This window comes from Acanthopagrus latus, chromosome 9 (assembly GCF_904848185.1).
Source record: "Acanthopagrus latus isolate v.2019 chromosome 9, fAcaLat1.1, whole genome shotgun sequence".
Classification (NCBI taxonomy): Eukaryota; Metazoa; Chordata; class Actinopteri; order Spariformes; family Sparidae; genus Acanthopagrus; species Acanthopagrus latus.
This window is the reverse complement of record NC_051047.1, coordinates 18,890,600-18,909,980: the sequence shown is the minus strand read 5'-3', so window position 1 is coordinate 18,909,980 and position 19,381 is coordinate 18,890,600. Positions and strand designations below refer to the sequence as shown.

Sequence of the window (19,381 nt, the reverse complement as noted above, 5' to 3'; positions counted from 1 at the left end):
AAGTAAGCTGTCAAGTGTTTGTGCTCTCTCTGCTTTGTTTGTATTCATGTGATGTGCAGTATCTTCCACCACACAGAGGATTGTGGGTCACAATATGCAGAAAAGCATGCTGGCCTCCATATCATAAAATACGACTGGATGTAGTAGGACAAGTATTTCTGGATGCATATTGCATTTCACATACTTCATGTTGAGACACTGAATCTTTTCCTGGCACACTTAATAGTATGGTGGTATGAGTATTGGAGTGCAGGGTTGGTGTTTCACTAGTTATCTCTGCAGCATCATACACAGCCATCTTTGTCAAAACTTCCAAACTGTTGTTTCATTACATTTCACTGATTAGTTAATTTATGAATGTTTCTTACACATAAAACTCTTACTCAAGCACTGTTGGTATGGTTTTACTTTGACCAAAGGAATGCTTTACCACACAGTCTTTACTTTTACTCAAGTATAATTTCTAATTTTTTTATTTTTTATTTTTACAGCATTATTGGAGATTAGATTAACATTTTGATGCAGCAGAAACGTTTAAAATTCCTTAGCTTGCAGAACCACACGAACGTCACAACTACTATCGTGTGGGTTTAAACAGATGTAAGCCACAGGTTCAATCCCTCTTATTCGACAGAAAGTAGGCGTTTTTTTCCTTCAGACCAATCAAAAACCTGAGCGCTTCACGCGGTGAGTAAAACAACACCGCCGACGACCAATCACGACAGACTTTCCCAGCGCCGGTTGAACTTTCTGTTTAGCACGAGGGGGAGGCCCTGAATCTCAGTCACTCATCTTTCTCCAAAGGGAATTCGCGCATAGTTGGAAAGTTAGCAGTCTGAGCGGCAGTGTTTTCATTTAATTGTTTTCATATCCGATAACTTCTCATTCACGTCCTTGCGAGTTTACCAACGAGGTAAGCGAGGCTAACATGACAAAAATCCTGTTAGCTTACAGCGTTGTTAAATCCCTGAGACAAGGATGTGCGCTGGGCAGGAGAGTGGGGAACACGTCGCCCTGGCTGAGACTTCAAACTACTCGGCATTTCAGTGTGAAGGTAAGAAAGAAAAACCATGTGCGAGTCAAAACACTCGCTTGACTTTTAAGTTGAAACTTTCCCAGAAGTGCTGCCCAAATCAGCGGTAACACCGCCATATGCCTCTGGGCTTAAAGCCGAAGCCCGTTGAAAAAATCTATTAACTCTGGGGTGATTTGCCAGCACACACATTTTGAAATGTAAAAAGTTGTTAAAGCTTTTTTCGTAACAGCAGTTTTAACAACAGCCTACGTTCGGCGCAGTTTCCACACACAAAAGTTTATATTTTAACACAATCGCTCTTGCATCAGAAGTAACGCTGCAGCATGGTGTGCGGAATGCAGCAGCGTGAGACAAGTTGAAACGCTGGAATTGCATTGAAATAAATCCTTTCTGACGGACTGTCATTAACCCCGAATTGACAGATAGCCGCATTTGATTCAGTTGAACATAGGAAGTAACTTATCTGACACATGTGCTCATGCCATTAAGAAAGCATGCAGGAAATTGCCCGTTTTTCAGTGCAGTTTGGAACAGTGAAACTTTGTACGTGTCACTTAAGGAAACAAAAAACAAATAAAAACGTGACATTTTCAGAATCGTGTCCCAGATAATGTGTAGCATGGATGCTGGACTTGGGTGCATCATGTGTGTTCATCATAGAGAAAATTGCATCATGCAGGAGATCCGCCCTGATTGCAACATCTTTTCTTTATCACTCTTCCCAGAAAAGGATGCATTTTGTGGTAATGGTGGTGGATGGTTTTGTTTCACTTTCCAAACCTTTTCAAAGGCTAGAATTCACTCAGCCATTGAGCCTGAAAAACATATTCATCTCAGTGCATTCTATACATCACCACTGTATTTATCAGTATATATACTAAATTATATATCTGTGATTAGTCTTTTGTAAGACAGACAACGCTTACTAATGATGGCCACTGGCTGGAGGTCATACAGGGTTACCAACCTTTATATTCGCATGTTTAACTCACACACACACACACACACACACACACACACACACACACACATACACACAGAGAACAGAAGAACAGATTTGTCGGTCTCAGCATTCACAGCACAATTCACACTGGCCTGCAAGTTCAGCATGAACTCCCAGAAGCTCACTGGTGGCCAACACTCCTAAATTCAAAGTCTACAACACATCCTTTTCAAAGTTTTGCCTTTGGTCTGTCCAAACGTGCTTCATAAAAAGAGAATGTATTATTCTTGGGTGAGATTTGGCTCTGCATCTGTATCCTCTCTTTGTACTCCCAGGCCCAGACAGCTCACCTGGTCTTGGAGGATGGCACCAGGATGAAAGGGTTTTCCTTTGGGCACGATTCCTCTGTAGCCGGGGAGCTGGTCTTCAATACTGGACTGGTGGGGTAAGAAATGACACATGCTGACCTGAGAAAAACTACATTAGATTTTAGACATGATAGTGCACTTGAACAAGCAAAGGTCGGATTTCAGGACACCAAAATATCAACTTTGTTTCAAGCCTGACAACTTTGCATCTAAAGGGACGATGCGCTTCATTACTACATCACAGTATTCTCCCATATTTATCCGGCTGTTTCCCCACTTTAGGTACCCCGAGGCTCTGACTGACCCCAGCTACAGAGGGCAGATCCTCACCCTAACCTACCCAATTGTCGGAAACTATGGGGTACCAAACACCCAGGAGCTGGATGAGCTCGGCCTGAGAAAATATGTGGAGTCAGAGCGCATCCAGGTAGGAATGTTTGCAGTGGTTTAAGGGTTTTGGGTCCCCAAAATGTCTTCAAAATGTATTGGTGTTCCATATAAGTAACACATAATAACAGCAAAATCTTAAGTATTAGACAAATGGTTAATAAACAGAAAATGAAAAAAACATCAATTGATTTAAGCTGCAGAGCTCCCATCTGTTGCTATTAAACAACTGACCCAACAATATCCAACTAATTGAGCTACTTAATGGTTTAAATGGCTAGTAAGTGGCTAAGATGTAACTGACAAAGTACTACAAGTATTTTGGATTTTATGTTGATACATTTGTAACAAGATACTTCATCAGATGTTATAAAGCTGTCCCCTGCTCTGGCATCGCACTCCTATAACACTGTTGGTCTCATTATGGACTGTTTAAAAACAAATGATCAAAACTGATACAGCAGAGTTACCAGACGTAACGCTTATTTTATTCCACGCCTTCTTTTCCTTTCAAAGCCTGGCGGCCTACATTACCCACAGTGCAACTTAGCCACTGAGTGACATCACTGGAGGTAATTAAATGTCGCTTCCTGTGGAGCCACAAATGGCTTCATCCTCCAGTACTTTTTTCACATATGTGGTCGCACTCCACTAGACCTGTAAACACACTTTAATGGTGGACTCACCCTTTAATTGTTGCTGACGTGCACATGGATCTGTTTTCACACACGAGCACGAGCTGCCTGTTAAGAATGATTGGCATTTTTAACTGTTTTCATAGACATTTTATAGACTGTAAGATATCCAAATAAATAATATTTCTTTAAGGCTGGTGTTGTGTTTTGGTGTTAAGGTATCTGGTCTCCTGGTTCAAGACTACAGCCATGAGTACAGCCACTGGAACTCTGTAAAGTCATTGGGACAATGGCTACAAGAAGAGAAGGTTGGAGTTCAAATCACCAAACATCCTCCTGCTCCTCTTAGAGTCAGACTCAGCTGCCGGTAAATTTAAACATATCACTTTTTCTTCTGTGAAGGTTCCTGCACTGTTTGGAATAGACACCCGGATGCTGACCAAGGTCATCAGAGACAAGGTAAGTACAAAAAATCTGACATGCTACATCTTTTACAAATAGATTTGTTGATCACTCAGTGTTGTTTTGCTTGGGATTTCTCCTCAGGGCACAGTTTTGGGGAAGATTGAGTTTGATGGGCAGCCTGTCGAGATATCTGACCCCAACCAGAAAAACCTGGTAGCAGAGGTCTCAACCAAGGTAACAGCTGCCATGTAAAATAGACAAACTCAGACTAACCCTAACCCTAACCCATATTTACATTGTCTTCAAATGTTATTGTTTGGTGCTGTATTTCATTGTTAATTGAAACAATGACAATAAACATCTCTTCTGTTCTATTCTAACCTCTCTTTGCTGTGTTTCCCCGCCCTTTCAGGAAACCAAGGTTTTTGGAAAAGGAAACCCAATAAAGGTGGTGGCGGTTGATTGTGGTATTAAACATAACATCATTCGACTGTTGGTTAAGGTGAGAATGAAGTACTTTAGTGTCCATCATCGAGAAAAAGTTATAATTAACTTTATAACTCAACTAATATAACTTTTCTACAGTGGCTGAAGCTGAAGTTTGTAGCACAAAATATATTACAGCAAAACGTCTGCAAACATGCTCCATGTGTCTCTTTGTGCAGAGGGGTGCAGAGGTCCACCTCGTACCGTGGAATCAGGACTTGGTGAGTCTAGAATACGACGGCCTGTTCATCTCCAACGGACCAGGAGATCCATCTCTGGCCAACACGCTTGTGGAAAATGTCCGCAAGGTAGGACGTGGTGCTGTTTGAATATTTTGAGATTGTGAGATTTGAGGTTGTTCTTTATAGTGCTACAGGTTATATTCTTTGCTCAAGACTCGGCTGCTTTATATTTCCTCTCCACCTCATTTATTTGATACATTTAGTTACTAGTTACTTTGCAGATTCAGATTATCTGGTGTTTATAGATTATTGATTGTGACGTGTTGCCAGGGCCGAACATTGTGTTAGAAGAAGTTGCATCAGAGCCAAAGTAGCAGAGTTTTAGATTTGGTCTAAGTTAATGGGACTGAATAATTCCATGAGGGATGGGTCATGAATATTAGCAGACATGAAAGCATGATAAATATTCATTCGTATACAAGAAAATGAGGATCATTGTAGATCATGTCATGGTCTCCAGCGTACCTTCTAACTGATTTATTCCGTGTGTGTTTTGTCCCGTGAAGGTTCTGGAGGTCGATCGTCCCCAGCCAGTGTTTGGGATATGTATGGGTAACCAGATAACTGCTCTGGCTGCAGGAGCAAAATCATATAAGCTACCCATGGGCAACAGGTGAACTCAGACAAGACAAGACACAATATTAACACTCTTTAAGCATCCTTATTAAGATTTAAAAAGGCCCTGTAGAGTGAACAAACAAATCTTATGTTTGCATCCAGTGTTAGGGACCAAAACGTGTTGTGTGTATCCTAAAATCATGTGTTGAATTGGTGCATTGCAGCTTTATCAGTGGAAAAGTATGACACCATTATCACAGCCCACTCACTGAAAAAGCTCCATAGTGTGACAAGAGGTCTAAACCTCCACAGGGAACTGTTAAGTCTCGCTGTACATCACACTGTTTTTATCAAGGTTTTGCCTGGTTTCAGTGCTTTTTTAAAACTCTGTTTCCCTTTCAGAAATCATGAATACATTTTGTGCTTTATGCATTTCTGTGGTTCCCCAGAGGGCAGAACCAGCCGGTGCTGAATGTGATGACAGGTCAGGCCTTCATTACGGCACAGAACCACGGCTACGGCATAGACAGCGAGTCCCTGCCCCCGGGGTGGAGTCCGCTTTTCGTCAACGCCAATGATGGCACCAACGAGGTTGATTTCTCTCTTTCGAAAACAATAGAGCACTTTGACATTTTTGTTCTCTTTCGGCTGAAAAGCACTAATTTTCCTTACAAATTGAATCTAGTCACACACATAATAAAGACTTTTCTTTATAAAATAACATTTTACCAAACTGGAGCTCTGAAAAGTTAACAAATGAAATGCAGAACACAGTCAGCTCTAGTTTAGTTTCCTTATATCCCTTCTGCATATTTTGCAGGGCATCATGCACAACACTAAGCCTGTCTTCACTGCCCAGTTCCACCCGGAGGCTAAAGGTGGTCCCACTGACACAGAGGTAATTAAAGACTTTGCTATAGAAGGTACCTGAATGCTTTACTGTACTTAAGTACAGGCATCTTTACAGGATGCAACTTAACAGTTGAAGTCTTCCAATAAAAAAAGGACTTGTTTAAGTCTAGAGTAGTGTTCACGTGGCTGTGAATGTAATTTGTTTTAGTGTGTATTTAATGGTATACCAGACATATGGTAAACCAGACTATTGGTATAAAAATGATGGATCGTATAACCAGGGGCTACATCACTGTCAGTGAAAGATGTAATCATCTGTGATGCCTGATGTTTGACTGCAGCAGGGCCACAGGTGTTTAGGGAGACCACTGTCTGCCTGTTTCCGTCTCTACAATAAAGCGTTGATGATTCCGTGCTACAGTTCCTGTCTCCCACATGGCAGCCAAGGACTGTAGTTCAAGTCTCGGTCAAAGTATGTTGCAACCTCTGTCACACTAAAGCAGAATAATGACAAGTGTCATCTTGACAGCTCTGTGGGAGAATTCTTACCTTCCACCTGGGTTAGACGTTTCTGGGGGCTTCACAAAGAAGGAACTTTTCTGCCTAAAAAAACTGATTCATATGCACCTTGAGGCCAGTGTCAGTATATTAAAAGAATGTTGCAATTTATTTTATTTTCTAATGGCTTTAAATGATAGCATGATTAAGATGTCAGTGTTTTCATTTATGTGTGTTTTTTATGTAGCTATATTGGTAAATGCTTTGTAGGAAAGAACATTTTAATGCCAGTTTCCTGAAGGCATGTCAGAAGTACACAAAAGGAACCTTGGGTGTCAAATGGTTTAGAGAAATCTATCCAAAAGCAAAACCATGAACCCTCAGGCACAGCTTGATCTTTATATCAACCACCAGGCTGTTTTGACTACATAAAGTAGTGAAAAAAACTGATGTTATTCTGGCATTTGTCTTGTTGTTTCCACAGTTCCTCTTTGATACCTTCATATCTTTGATCAAGAAAGGAAAAGATGCAAACATCATGTCTGTCATGCCCAAGAAACCAGACCTCCCTCCCAGAGCCAAGGTACTGTACATCTAACAGGTGCAGCAGATTCAACTACAACTTTATTTGTAGCACAGGATTGAGGTTTACCAGGACTTTGATTAACTCTTGGAGCGTATCAAAGGTTGTCAGAGAATTTATCCACGTTTCACTTTCTAGGAAAACTGGAGTTGAGATCCAGACTACACAACAACATTACAGTGATTTATAAGTAACTTAAATGCCATTTTACATCAAGTCAGACACATTAAAGTCAATTAATATTTTGGTATTTCATTGAAAATTGAGTTTCATGCTGCGTGTTTGCTGTTAGTTATTGTATTACATGCTGTTTACTGTGTGAATGCAGGTGTCAAAGGTGCTTGTTCTGGGCTCTGGTGGTCTTTCTATTGGTCAGGCTGGAGAGTTTGACTACTCTGGGTCTCAAGCCATTAAGGCCATGAAGGTAAGGAATAAAAAACACATTTCTCCGTAGCCCACAAAATCAAAAGCGTCATCATCGCCATGACACCTCAGCATGCAGTTTAGAGATGTTCTGATTGTGATACAAGTGTCAGAGCTGCCGATAATGCAGGTATCGGTATTGGCGAGTATGTGATTGTGAACACTGATCCGATTCTGCGTAATTTAGAAACGAGACCCTGTTACTTCCCAGTGAGGCTGATAACTCGGCGTAGTGCTACACACATGAAATGTATTATTCTTTGCTGCTTTAAAAGCCAACACAGGAAGTTGTGCTGTGCTGCCCCTGGCAACTACAATTTTAGAGTGGCGAGGAACAAGTTGATTTCACATCAGAGGGAGCAAGCATCATGTCAGCTATTCTGCAGCACTTTACTCTAGATATGTTAATCATGCAAGGATGGAATTTCGAGGGGGTTTCACAAGCCTTATAAAGCATTTGAAGACGCATCACATGAAAGATGAATTATTGTTCCTAGATTCATTGAAGCGGGTGTAACACTACTGTTTTTAAACTGTTCTATTTAAAAAGTGGCTGCACTTTAACAGTTTTCAAAATTAAGTGTTATTTATTCCTAGATTTCTTTGTGTTCTTTAAGATTAAGATTATAAAAGAATGCTGCATGGAAATCATTCTCTGCAAGGTTTTACCCGAGCCAGGCCATACAACAGTGATAGCAATCATATCCGTACAGGGTTAGTAGTATATACAACTGTTGATATTTGTTTTTTATTATACACACTGGTATCGGGTGCTACAACGATTGAGTTTGTTTTGATAAGTCTTAGAAGCCATGACTTAACTGAACTGATTGTTGGTTTTTGTTGACAGAAGCAGAAAAACATTCTTCAACATTTAATTAGAACACAGTTTGTGAGATCTTTCCTACTTGCCAAGTTTGAGTTCCTTGGTGTAGATACAGTATGCTACCAATTCTTCATTTGTTTTTGTAGGAGGAGAACCTGAAAACAGTGCTTATGAACCCAAACATTGCCTCAGTTCAGACCAATGAGGTGGGCACCAAGCAGGCGGATTCCGTCTACTTCCTGCCTGTCACCCCAGACTTTGTGACTGAAGTCATCAAGACCGAGCGTCCGGACGGCATCCTGCTGTCCATGGGTGGTCAGACTGCACTCAACTGTGGTGAGATGTGTACAGTTGTTGGCATCAAGGAGGGGAAAACATAGATTGTGTTTCAGTGATTTTCGACTAACTTGTGCATTGAAGTTTTTCTTTTTAGCTGCCTGTATACTTAACCATGCATCTGTGTGAACTGGTGTATGTGTGCGGTGGCCAGGAGTCGAATTATTCCAGCGTGGCGTCCTGGAGAAATATGGTGTAAAGGTCCTAGGAACCCCAGTGGAGTCCATTATGGCCACAGAGGACAGACAACTTTTTGCTGACAAGCTGATGGAGATCAACGAGAAGATTGCACCCAGTATCGCTGTGGAATCGGTAAGGGACCATTACAAACAAAGAAAAATTCTTTCTATGAACTAAAGGGAATTGCAGTAGCTGAATTTTGCATTGTGTGTGTTTAAATCGTGTGTTAACAGTTTAGATTTTGTGAATCTTTCAGGTATCTGATGCCTTGAAAGCGGCAGAGAAGATTGGTTACCCAGTGATGTTACGATCAGCCTATGCCCTGGGAGGTCTGGGCTCTGGTTTGTGTGCCAACAAAGAAAAGCTGGAAGAAACCGCCCACAAGGTCAGAAAAACTGGTGTTGAGTTGGGACAATGTTTGTGCAATTACTGTATGATGGTTATGTGTAATTTTTTTCCCCCTTTGCTTCTGATTGTACAAATCAGAAATTGAAACATTTTACCCAGACTTTCACTGACAAACTTTAGTTTTATACCTTCTCCCCATGTTTACAGCGTTAACCTGAACCGAGATGAAAGCTTTGAAATGGTTTGGAAATGTTTCTTTGGTGCGTCGCAAGGAAAGGAATAGTTTGCTGTTGCCAAGCAACATTCTTTTGTGCTCGTCCAGTATCCAGCATTATGTCTGACAGCTCAGTTGGTTCTAATCTGTGATCACAGGCTGCAAAATGAACTCACTGTTCTGCAGCGTTTCAGAGTGCGTATTTTTTGTATCAGTGGCAAATATTTCTTTGCAGGTTAGGTTCAGTGGTAGTCCCACTGGTTTGTACCAGGTACAGGGCAGAGATGGAGTTCTAATCTTTGACACATATACAAAAGGAAAACAAAAGAACATCACATGTCCGTTATCAAAAGGGGTATTTTGTTCTATTTCTACTCATAGCATATGTACCACCAGGATAAGCCTTTGGTACATGTGAGTATAAATCAAGTTAACACTTGTTGTTGTTGTTGTTGTTGTTTAATTTAACAAATCAACACAAGTCTCAGCAAATGTTGAGAACAACCTTTTCTTAGAAATACAAAAATGTTAAGTCATCAGTTATCTTATTGTTATTGTCCATAAGAAGCAGGTAATGATGATTATCGTATCGGCTAAAAAAAATTGAGGTTGTGTATCCCTGGTTATTTTCTTGTGAGTACGTTTCAGATCGTTTATCTGACTCAGTTAGTGTAGGGGATGTGTGTGTTTTCATGCGGGTTTATGGGGAATTTTATTTCTAATGATTGTAAGCTTTCCAATGGCAGTATTTACACTGCAGAGCTATTGTGTTGAATGATATTGTACGGATCTTTTTTTTGGTGTGGCGCCCACCTTCTGTGTAAAGGTTAACGTTGACACACAGCGTTTACTAAATTGGTTATTTTCTGTGAAGGCTCTGGCCATGAGCAGTCAGATCCTGGTGGAGAAGTCTCTGCTGGGCTGGAAGGAGGTGGAATATGAAGTGGTGAGAGATGTGGCTGATAACTGCGTCACCGTCTGCAACATGGAGAACTTCGACCCACTGGGCATTCACACAGGTACTGACACGTGGTCTGAAGGACACATCAGTACACAGCTTCTTTATTTATTTATTTGTTTACTGTACCCTGTTCCATTGTGTTTGATTCAGTTCTGTTTGCTTTTGTTTTATTCTGTTCTCAAACAAACACACAGACTACCTCTCTCTCTGTCTCTCTCTGGAGAGGCTGCTACAAGCATGTTTTCTTTTTGCTCTTTTCAGATGGAGAAGGTTGCTCATGTTGACCAAATGTTATTGTGTGCCTGGATATGGATGTATCGGTGTTTTTGAAAGCTGTTGTCCTCATTTTAGTTTTTTGTCTTGTTTCTGTAGCTCAAGAAAAGCATTGAAAATCAATACTTGAACAGCAAACTTAAGCTTTTGGGTTTAGTTTAATTCTCATAGCCAACATCCAGAACAGACACACACTTGAAGTGTACAAGGTGAAGTGTGGTTAGAGGGCTCGTTATCAGTTCCAATGGACAAAAGTGCAAAGTGTGTTTTGTCTCATCTAAAACCATGTGCTTCTTCTGTGTAACTGTTCCTTTACTTCACAGGTTTTGATGTTTTTTTTTAATAAAGTGATAAACAGTATTCCTGTTTCCTGTTTCCTCTGCATCTTTCTCCAGCTCCATCTCTCTAACCAAAACAAAGACTGTTAACACTGTTTTGAAGCAGATTTTTGTCCTGACTCTTCCTCTTCTTCTTCTTCTTCTGATTAAGGTGATTCCATAGTGGTGGCACCAAGCCAGACACTTTCCAACGAGGAGTACCACATGCTCCGAGAGACGGCCATCAAAGTTGTTCGTCACCTTGGCATCGTAGGCGAATGCAACATCCAGTACGCGCTGCACCCCTCGTCCCTGGAGTACTGCATCATTGAGGTTAACGCCCGGCTCTCCAGAAGCTCCGCTCTGGCGTCCAAAGCCACTGGGTGAGAGAATACATGCATGCAAGACTAATTAGTTGGCCAGATCAGCTGAGCTCAGGCATGAGGGTTTTTGGTCTGGCTATTTGACTCGTACAAACTATGGTTGTTGTGCAGTGGTGCAATAAGGGAAACGCATCCTTTGCTATGAATATAGAATTTGTTGTCAAGTATTTTTAGATTAATATTATTCCCTCGATCTGTAATCAATCAGTCACCAACTGTAGGAAAATTGTAAAAACAGGTGAATTTCTTTTAGAGCATTTTGGTTTTCATGGTAAATCAAAATGTCAAAATGAGACTGGCATGTGGTCGGGCTATGCTGTGATCAATTAAAAGATGTAGATGTTTATTAAAAGATAAAAAATGAAATAGATTTACATGTAGAGAATTGATTTCTACAGTTGTTTAACATCAACAGCAGCTCTTCAGTAAGATGAAATGTAGTAGTCAATACAACATCATTTATAAAGATATACAGTTGTAAACAGTTCATAAACACAAGCGAGAAAAGCAATTTAGATTTTGACTTGAAAATGCTCACCCCTCAGGGCTTCCGTAAATAAGACAAAATAACTAAAAGAAAAGAACATCCCATAATATTAGAGCGTTTTTTCATGCTTATACAAAGAAGGGACAGTCCTACTTGTCCTTGATGTGCTGTAACACTGTGTACCACATACTGAAACCATAATAGTTTGTGTCTCAGTCTTTCAAAATGCAAAATGCCCTCCAATTCCTATAAACAGGTCTCAAACTGGTGGTCTGAGACAGATTATCACAGAAACAAACTTCTTCTCTTGGTAACTATCATGCCATACACAGAGGCCTTGTGGGATTGTGGAGTTGAGCATTATTAGTTTGATCACACAGTAGTGAATTTAATCAATAACTGTGATGTTGTCTGACCTTGAAACTGCTCATTTACTTGATTTTGCTCCCTGTCCTTTGGTCAATGTCTAACAGGTATCCCTTGGCTTTCGTTGCTGCTAAGCTGGCTCTGGGCATCCCCCTGCCTGAGATCAAGAACGCTGTATCGCAGAAGACCACGGCCTGCTTTGAGCCCAGTCTGGACTACATCGTCACCAAGATCCCCCGCTGGGACCTGGACCGCTTTCAGGGCATGTCCCATGAAATAGGCAGTGCCATGAAGAGTGTTGGAGAGGTGCGGGGAGGAGCCACGATTAAATGCTCTTTAATTTGCTTATTCACTATCCTCACACATGTTTTTCTCTCATGCATCTCCGTCTTCTGCATTCAGGTGATGGCAGTGGGTCGGACCTTTGAGGAAAGCATGCAGAAGGCCCTGAGGATGTGTCACCCATCAGTGGATGGCTTTATGCCCCGGCTGCCACTCAAGAAAGCCTGGGCCGACACCCAGGACCTGCAACAGGAACTTGCTGTGCCCTCCAGCACCCGCATCTTCTCCATCGCCAAGGTACACTCACCTTTCATAACATTAATAATGAATGACACCAACTCCAGTTTTCTCATTAAAATCACATTTTGAAGTATAACAGAAAAATTGTCATAAAAACAAATCAGGAAATGCGGCGCAAAATGTGTCCCTGACCCGCCTGCGTGACAAGCTGTGAATACTTAATTATGCCGTCTTTGAAATGTTGATTTAGTTTGATAGATGCACTCGAGTTATAATACTTGGAAACACATAAAGTATGAGTGCTTTATTACTTTAACTGAAATGTGGCCTTTTCAAATATGTTCAAATGTAGGGGAAGATGAAACAAAATCACATAATCTGAAATATGTTATAGTTATGTACCCTGTGTAATCCTGTTCTTTCTCCTCACTGAATCAGGTGAAGGTGAAACAGCGCTTGAATATACACATTAAGACACAGGGTCAAGAGATGTTCTATGAACTTTTGTTAGATCAAAATATTGACAGGTCTAGCACTTCAACAGTCTTTTATAACCAGCTGAGAAAAGAGCAGAACAAGGTCAAAACCTCCAACTCTATGTGCTTGGAGTCCCAACACTGAAGACATAAGCAACTCAGAAAAAGATATATAGATAAAATAAATATCTTGGGGGAAAATTGTATTTGATGTTTACTGTGAGTGTGGAGGTGGAGGTGGTGCAGGTTATGACTGACTGCAGTGAGCCAGCAGAGGGTGATGGAGCTGTTTCGGCTTTCACTATTGGGAAGCTGCCATGTTGTCCATCTCTTTATAAAGTCAATTGTCTAGACTAGGGCTGAGTGATATAGCTTAACTACTGTGTCTATGTATATCTTTATTGCACTTTGTAAATGCTGGGATTGAATGTACAGTTTCAGCTGACAAGCTGTTTTTGACCAGAAACCAGTGTTTGTTTTAAAACAATATCATTGGGATGACTATTGTTAGTATTGGAGACTTTTCAGCAGTTACTATCAGTAATGTGGATATAGTGATATAATGTGGGTGAAGGCAAATATTAGAACACTCTGGTAAGTTCAGAAAATTACATCAATTTGCTGTTATACTGCTTTAGAAAAAACTCTTAAGCCATCCTGACATCCTGACAGATGTTATTCATGATCAGTCAGGGGGTTACAATTTTAATTTTCACTTAAAAAACATTTTTTGGAGTCTGTTCCATACAAAAATGTTTTCTTTCATCTGGAAAACAAGATATGTAGGTCAGAATATCTCTACAGAACTACAGTACTTAATAAACTAAAGAAAAATAAAGAAATTAAATAAAAATCGCAGCTTCTGCAATTTGAATATTGCACTTGGCCATATTGCTATTTTTAAAATAATTGCATTAATTGAGCAACCCTAGGCTCATATCACGATAATGATACAATATTGATACACTCCCCAGCCCAAGTCCAGATGATTAGAGACGATATTACATTTTTAATTGTGCGGAAAGCATTCATATTTAAACAGCCATGTCATAAGACACACCCACCCTCATAGACAGTCATCCAGATAATCAGGTTCGATATGTTATGAGGAGGCAAGATACTGTTGGAAAATGGATTCGATGTGTCTCGAGCATCATCAACACTCAGAAACTTTTTAGTAAGATTTAACATGTGTTACGTATTGTAATTTTTTACAGCAAGTATATCTTCAATCACATCAAACATTAAAAAGCTCCACTGAGAGTCTCAGTTAATAGCCTCTTGCAGCTTGACAAGCAGCTCTCATGGCAGGTTACAGAGTCTGTTGAGCCTCCTGAGTAAAAATCCTCCCACACCAACCTGGAATCGTTTCTCTGGTCAGACATCTTATATAAAATTAATGAAACATATTTACTAAGCTGTCAGAGCCCAACCTCATTCATATTACAGGTTGATGACACAGACGGGCTTCTAATTAAAGTAATATGTTGTTCCTGCAGTAGGTTTTACTCAAAGCAGTTGTCTCTTAACTCCTTAAGAGAGTTTTCACTGACTGATTTGCACCATGATTTTAATCACAAGCCATTGATTATAGAATCTGTTGAAACTTTGTGAAACCTTTTTGAAGTCTGCTTTCAGAATGCTCCAGTAGGAGCCATGGATGATGATCTTGACGATAATGAATAATGAATATAACATCCAATCTGTTTCATGTCTCTACTTTTAAGTCCCTCCACAGTGGAATGAGTGTCGATCAGATCCACCAGCTGACAGCCATAGACAAGTGGTTCCTCCACAAGCTCCGTGGGATAACACAGCTGGAGCAGCACCTGGCAAACTACAGGAGGTAAAACACAAATAACACACATGTGCAGCCTGGTAGAGCAAAGGCACTTTTTGGTCACTTTTTATATTCCTATGACGTGCTGGTTGATTAATGTGAAATCAAAAATTTTGACGAACATAAAGTGCCTGTATACGAGGGTGTGTGCAGCGTGTAAATTGCTTTGCGACATCCTCAAGAACTAGAGTAAAAGTGACTCTCTGCCTCTCTTGACTGGTTGGAAATATCTGATGAAGTGGAACCATCCCCTCTGAAGAACAGTATGTCCATCCATCTATAAGGTTGCAGTCCGTTACACCACTGGAAGGGACCTCATGGATTATTATCATTTTATGGAATATATTTAAATTCATGTTGTAGCTCCCAAACTAGCTTGGTTGCCATCGGTCTCACCTCTCTGTCAAATACATTTATCTCCTTGTTACCTGTTAATTATTTCCTCCCTAGATGTTTCAGTTTGCAGGTTAGTATCGACCCTGTGGCACAGACATGTTATCATGCTGATTTATATTGAGAGTAATTGTAAAATTAATGCAGTTTAATTCATGAAATAAAATCAGACCATACCCATTTTACTGTATTATGTAGTTAAGTAGACTACAAAGTACAACATGTAGTCAGGATAAACTTGACTTTTGGGCCTGATACTGATATTAGAAAGTGAAAAAAAATCAATATATAGGCTGATGAACACACATTTTTGCAACATCCCTTTAAAATGTGGTTAATAAACGTGTGAGGGAAAATAAAGAACTGGGAGGGTTTATTTTTTATTTACAATAAATTATATTGTCTGAAATGGCAGCAGAAACGGTAAACTTACTGGTAATGTAATTATTATCCATTACCCCAAGCATCTTTTTCTATATTATACTGTCTAAAATCATAATACAAATATACAGTATGATGATAGAAATATATCTATTCTGCAAAAGGCCCTGATATGTCGTTAATATCTCAACTTTTCTATGTGATTTCTACCTGTGCATTTTTATAAAAGAAAAAAAAAACATTAAATCTGTATTAAGTAGCTGAATCCAACAAGTGTTTGAGATTTTGTTTGAAAAATAGACTTAATGATTTATTGAATATCAAAATAGTTGGCATTCATTTTCTTTTGATCAGTTTGTCAGCTAATTGTTACAGCTCTGACTGTGTGGACATTGTTGCTTAATGTTTCCATTAGCTTGATGCTTGTCAGTGCAGAAGTGTTTTTCAATCCTTCACTCGCCCTGCAGGTTCTTGGACTCAAATATACCATATAATACTACCCACAAAACTGTTTGTGCATTGGAGAGCACTCGCAGCTGGTGCCTACAGGAATTAGAAAAAGATAAACGTGTAAGAAACCAAGATAGACATTTGGGTTGTTTCCTGAAATGACTATTCTTCAATCGTAAATCAGATGGACCCCAGTCCCTTCACGTCCCAGTTTCTTTCTCTCTTGTGGTTCGCCTCCTCCCTGCCCGTCTCTGCCCTCGGGCTCTTACCTGGACAGCCACTGTGAATTTTCACAGCTCAGCCACAGGTTACTTGCTGCCTTCTTCTGACTCTGCTGTTTAATAATTAATGGCTGGCCGTCTGGTGGGCGCCCGCCGCAACACGCTGACACATGGACGGCTGTTGTAGTCTCCACTGCCTCTGGAGCAGGGGACACTGGGATGGGCACACAACAATAGGCTGCTGCCAGACTGATGGAGCGTATAGAGCTGGGTGCAGGTGCGCTTCAGGCTCTGCTGGTCACCAGGCTCAGTGTTTCTCTGCATAAGAGTCTCATATTGAACTTCTATAGGACTAAAGGATATTTATTGAAAAAAGATGAGAAGAGCCTTTTTAAAATGAGAAGATTGTATTCTTTATGTTCTTTGTAGAGTTAATATCAGATAACTAGCTCTGACTAACATGGACTACTCACTTTCATTGACCGTGTTTTCACTTAGTTGTTAAGCAGTCGTTTGTTAAAGATGTTGGTTGAAGTATGAGTAACAATTAGTAATTTGTCCTGTCATTTATGTCACAGATTATATTGTATATAGAAATTGGATTTCGAAAATGTGAAAAAAGTGTTAGTTTGTCCTTTGTTTCGCCGGCTTTAGGAATCACCATGATGTAGGCTACAGTCTTCTATCAGATGAGGACAGATGGCAACAAAATGTAACAGGCTGCTCCACATCATAGCATACCAACAAGGTCTTTTGAGGGGGACTACAACATAACACTACGCTGCTTGTTTATATGATAGCCTAGGACGACGGACAGAATACCTAAGCAAATAATACACAGATGAATACAACAACTTGGTATTCATCATGCAGTATTGCAGTTGTATTTATTTATTTATTTATGAATTTATTTATTGTATATTTGATAGGTAAAACAGCTGTCAGCTGCTAGTTTGCATCCCCCATGGTCATCCTTGTGTGTCTTAAACCCTTTTGGTGACACTTGTGACACCTTTTTGGTCCAGTGTCTGTATGTGTTGGTGTTAAACAATATTCAGCTTAAAAAGGGTGTAAATGGTGCGTGGACCCCTTTTTTTTCTCCTTCTGGTTGTCTTCTTTTACTTATTAAAACAAGTCTGAGCTTCTTCAGTTGTTAAGGAGAATGCTGTGAAGCTCCAGAACTGTTTTGTGGAACAGAAAACTTCATCTGACTTTGGCATAACTCCATCGGCATGGTGGTATGTAGATCATGTATCAATTTTACTTTTTTGGCAAACTTCTCCTTTAAATGAAGTCTATAAAATCAAAAAATAGTGAAAAAATGCCATTAGAATTTCCTGAATCTCAAGATAACTAAGTCCAAAACCCAAAAGATAAAAAGCTGCAAATCCACACATTGCTGGAACAAGAGATTATTTGACATTTTTACTGGAATATTCACTGAAACAACTTATCGGTCATCAAAATCTATGTTACAAGAATATGCCACCTTTTTTCCATGTTCTGTATTATTTGTATCATTTTAAAATGGAATATGATCAACAACACTTATAGATATAAATGCACCAAATCTGTGTTTTTTTTTTTTTTCAGTCTTTTAAACTCAGATTTTGTTTCCAAAGCCAGTTATCTACTGAGCTCTAGATGCACCTCATGAGGCTTGGTGAATAGCTAAACATTTTGATCCCTTCAAGTTTGATTACACAAAGCTGAACTCGGAATACGACAACATGGCAATACACCTGCGTATCAGGACGGAGATAATGAGGTATATAAGCTCTGTGCATGACATGAATTACAATTAAAGGACTCACTGAGTTTGTAAGGAAAGCAATTATACAACACAGGAACAGGTCATTCTCATAGTTTGAAGTTTCAAACTTCACTAAGTGAAAAATTAACTAAAATGAAAAGTGTTGAAATCCAGAAAATCAGTTGGTCTCAGTGTGTTTTAGTAGAAATTTGTGAGAATATCCGTCAGCCCCTTTTCCATACTCTTCACACACGCACTCAAACACACCACAAATGTCATGATGTGCTTCTCATGTTTTGGTTGCATGTGAAGGCGTATGTGAATGAGATGATGGCGGACAAAGGATTTCCCTCCCACTTTAAACTGCTCTCCCAAAGAGGATAATTGTACATAAGACAAACTGAGCTCTCAGATCACATTTTTTCCCTTCCTGTGATTCTGACTCTGAGCTCACGCTGCTCTCTTCTCTGGTTGTTATTTTTCAACCCGGCTCTGTGCAGTGGGAGTTAAAACACACTTGACATTTCCAATATTGTTACGCTACAAGGTCATAAATAATTCAGATAAGGAGCGGGGAGAGCAAGTCGTGGTTTGCTAGAAATTAGAATTCCCTTTGTCTGTACCTGGGGTTAAAGGAATACCGTGACATTATTGAAAATAACAGTTGTTGCTTTCATAGTGGGAGTTCATGAAAAGATCAATATCAGTTTCATCACTGTGCATCCATGTGTTCAGTTTAGCTTGGCATTAAAAAAAAAAACAGAAAGCAAAGGGAGACCATCAGTTGAGCTCACACACTGTTGATGTAAAATAATCAAAGATAGAAAAACATTTAAATGTGGTTTTAATAAGCAGATATTGTGTTTTCTGGCCCAATCAGTTACTGCATCAGCATCTCACATGCTCTGTCCCTTCACTATGAAGCTGCCGACACACACTTGCCAGCAAACCCCTAGCTGACTCTTCGATGTATTGTAGAAAACATGATACAACATGGAACATAACTTTCCACTTATGGCCAAGTCCACTTATTCCCTGCCTCCCTACTTTGTGCTAAGATACATTTTCTGGACAAAATCCCAATACTCTCTCACTCACAATCTCTCCAAAAATGTAAGTGTCCTCTTTGTTTGATGATGTGCTGACTCTGTTGTAGCAATCTGATTCTTCATATTTGAATATGAGAAGAAAAGCAAAACCTATTTTATTTTAAAAAGATTAACCAGTACAGTAAATTA

General features: G+C 39.8%; 1 protein-coding gene across 2 annotated transcripts in view; it reads left to right on the top strand.

Annotated features, from left to right (window-relative positions):
• Positions 1 to 753: 753 nt before the first annotated feature.
• Positions 754 to 19,381, top strand: part of cps1 (carbamoyl-phosphate synthase 1, mitochondrial) — a 52,936-nt gene continuing 34,308 nt past the window's right edge. The window contains exons 1-21 of one of the 2 annotated variants that reach the window (XM_037109807.1): positions 754 to 1,054; positions 2,315 to 2,424; positions 2,630 to 2,774; positions 3,588 to 3,677; positions 3,772 to 3,828; positions 3,916 to 4,008; positions 4,187 to 4,276; positions 4,440 to 4,568; positions 5,009 to 5,115; positions 5,510 to 5,651; positions 5,881 to 5,958; positions 6,895 to 6,993; positions 7,322 to 7,417; positions 8,389 to 8,578; positions 8,733 to 8,890; positions 9,015 to 9,143; positions 10,195 to 10,339; positions 11,044 to 11,254; positions 12,215 to 12,413; positions 12,510 to 12,686; positions 14,833 to 14,951. In XM_037109807.1, the coding sequence (XP_036965702.1) occupies positions 929 to 1,054; positions 2,315 to 2,424; positions 2,630 to 2,774; positions 3,588 to 3,677; positions 3,772 to 3,828; positions 3,916 to 4,008; positions 4,187 to 4,276; positions 4,440 to 4,568; positions 5,009 to 5,115; positions 5,510 to 5,651; positions 5,881 to 5,958; positions 6,895 to 6,993; positions 7,322 to 7,417; positions 8,389 to 8,578; positions 8,733 to 8,890; positions 9,015 to 9,143; positions 10,195 to 10,339; positions 11,044 to 11,254; positions 12,215 to 12,413; positions 12,510 to 12,686; positions 14,833 to 14,951 (2,690 nt within the window). In that variant the 5' untranslated portion in view covers positions 754 to 928. Of the gene's footprint in view, positions 1,055 to 2,314; positions 2,425 to 2,629; positions 2,775 to 3,250; positions 3,307 to 3,587; positions 3,678 to 3,771; positions 3,829 to 3,915; positions 4,009 to 4,186; positions 4,277 to 4,439; positions 4,569 to 5,008; positions 5,116 to 5,509; positions 5,652 to 5,880; positions 5,959 to 6,894; positions 6,994 to 7,321; positions 7,418 to 8,388; positions 8,579 to 8,732; positions 8,891 to 9,014; positions 9,144 to 10,194; positions 10,340 to 11,043; positions 11,255 to 12,214; positions 12,414 to 12,509; positions 12,687 to 14,832; positions 14,952 to 19,381 lie in introns of those variants that run through there. The other variant, XM_037109808.1, reaches the window with a different exon arrangement.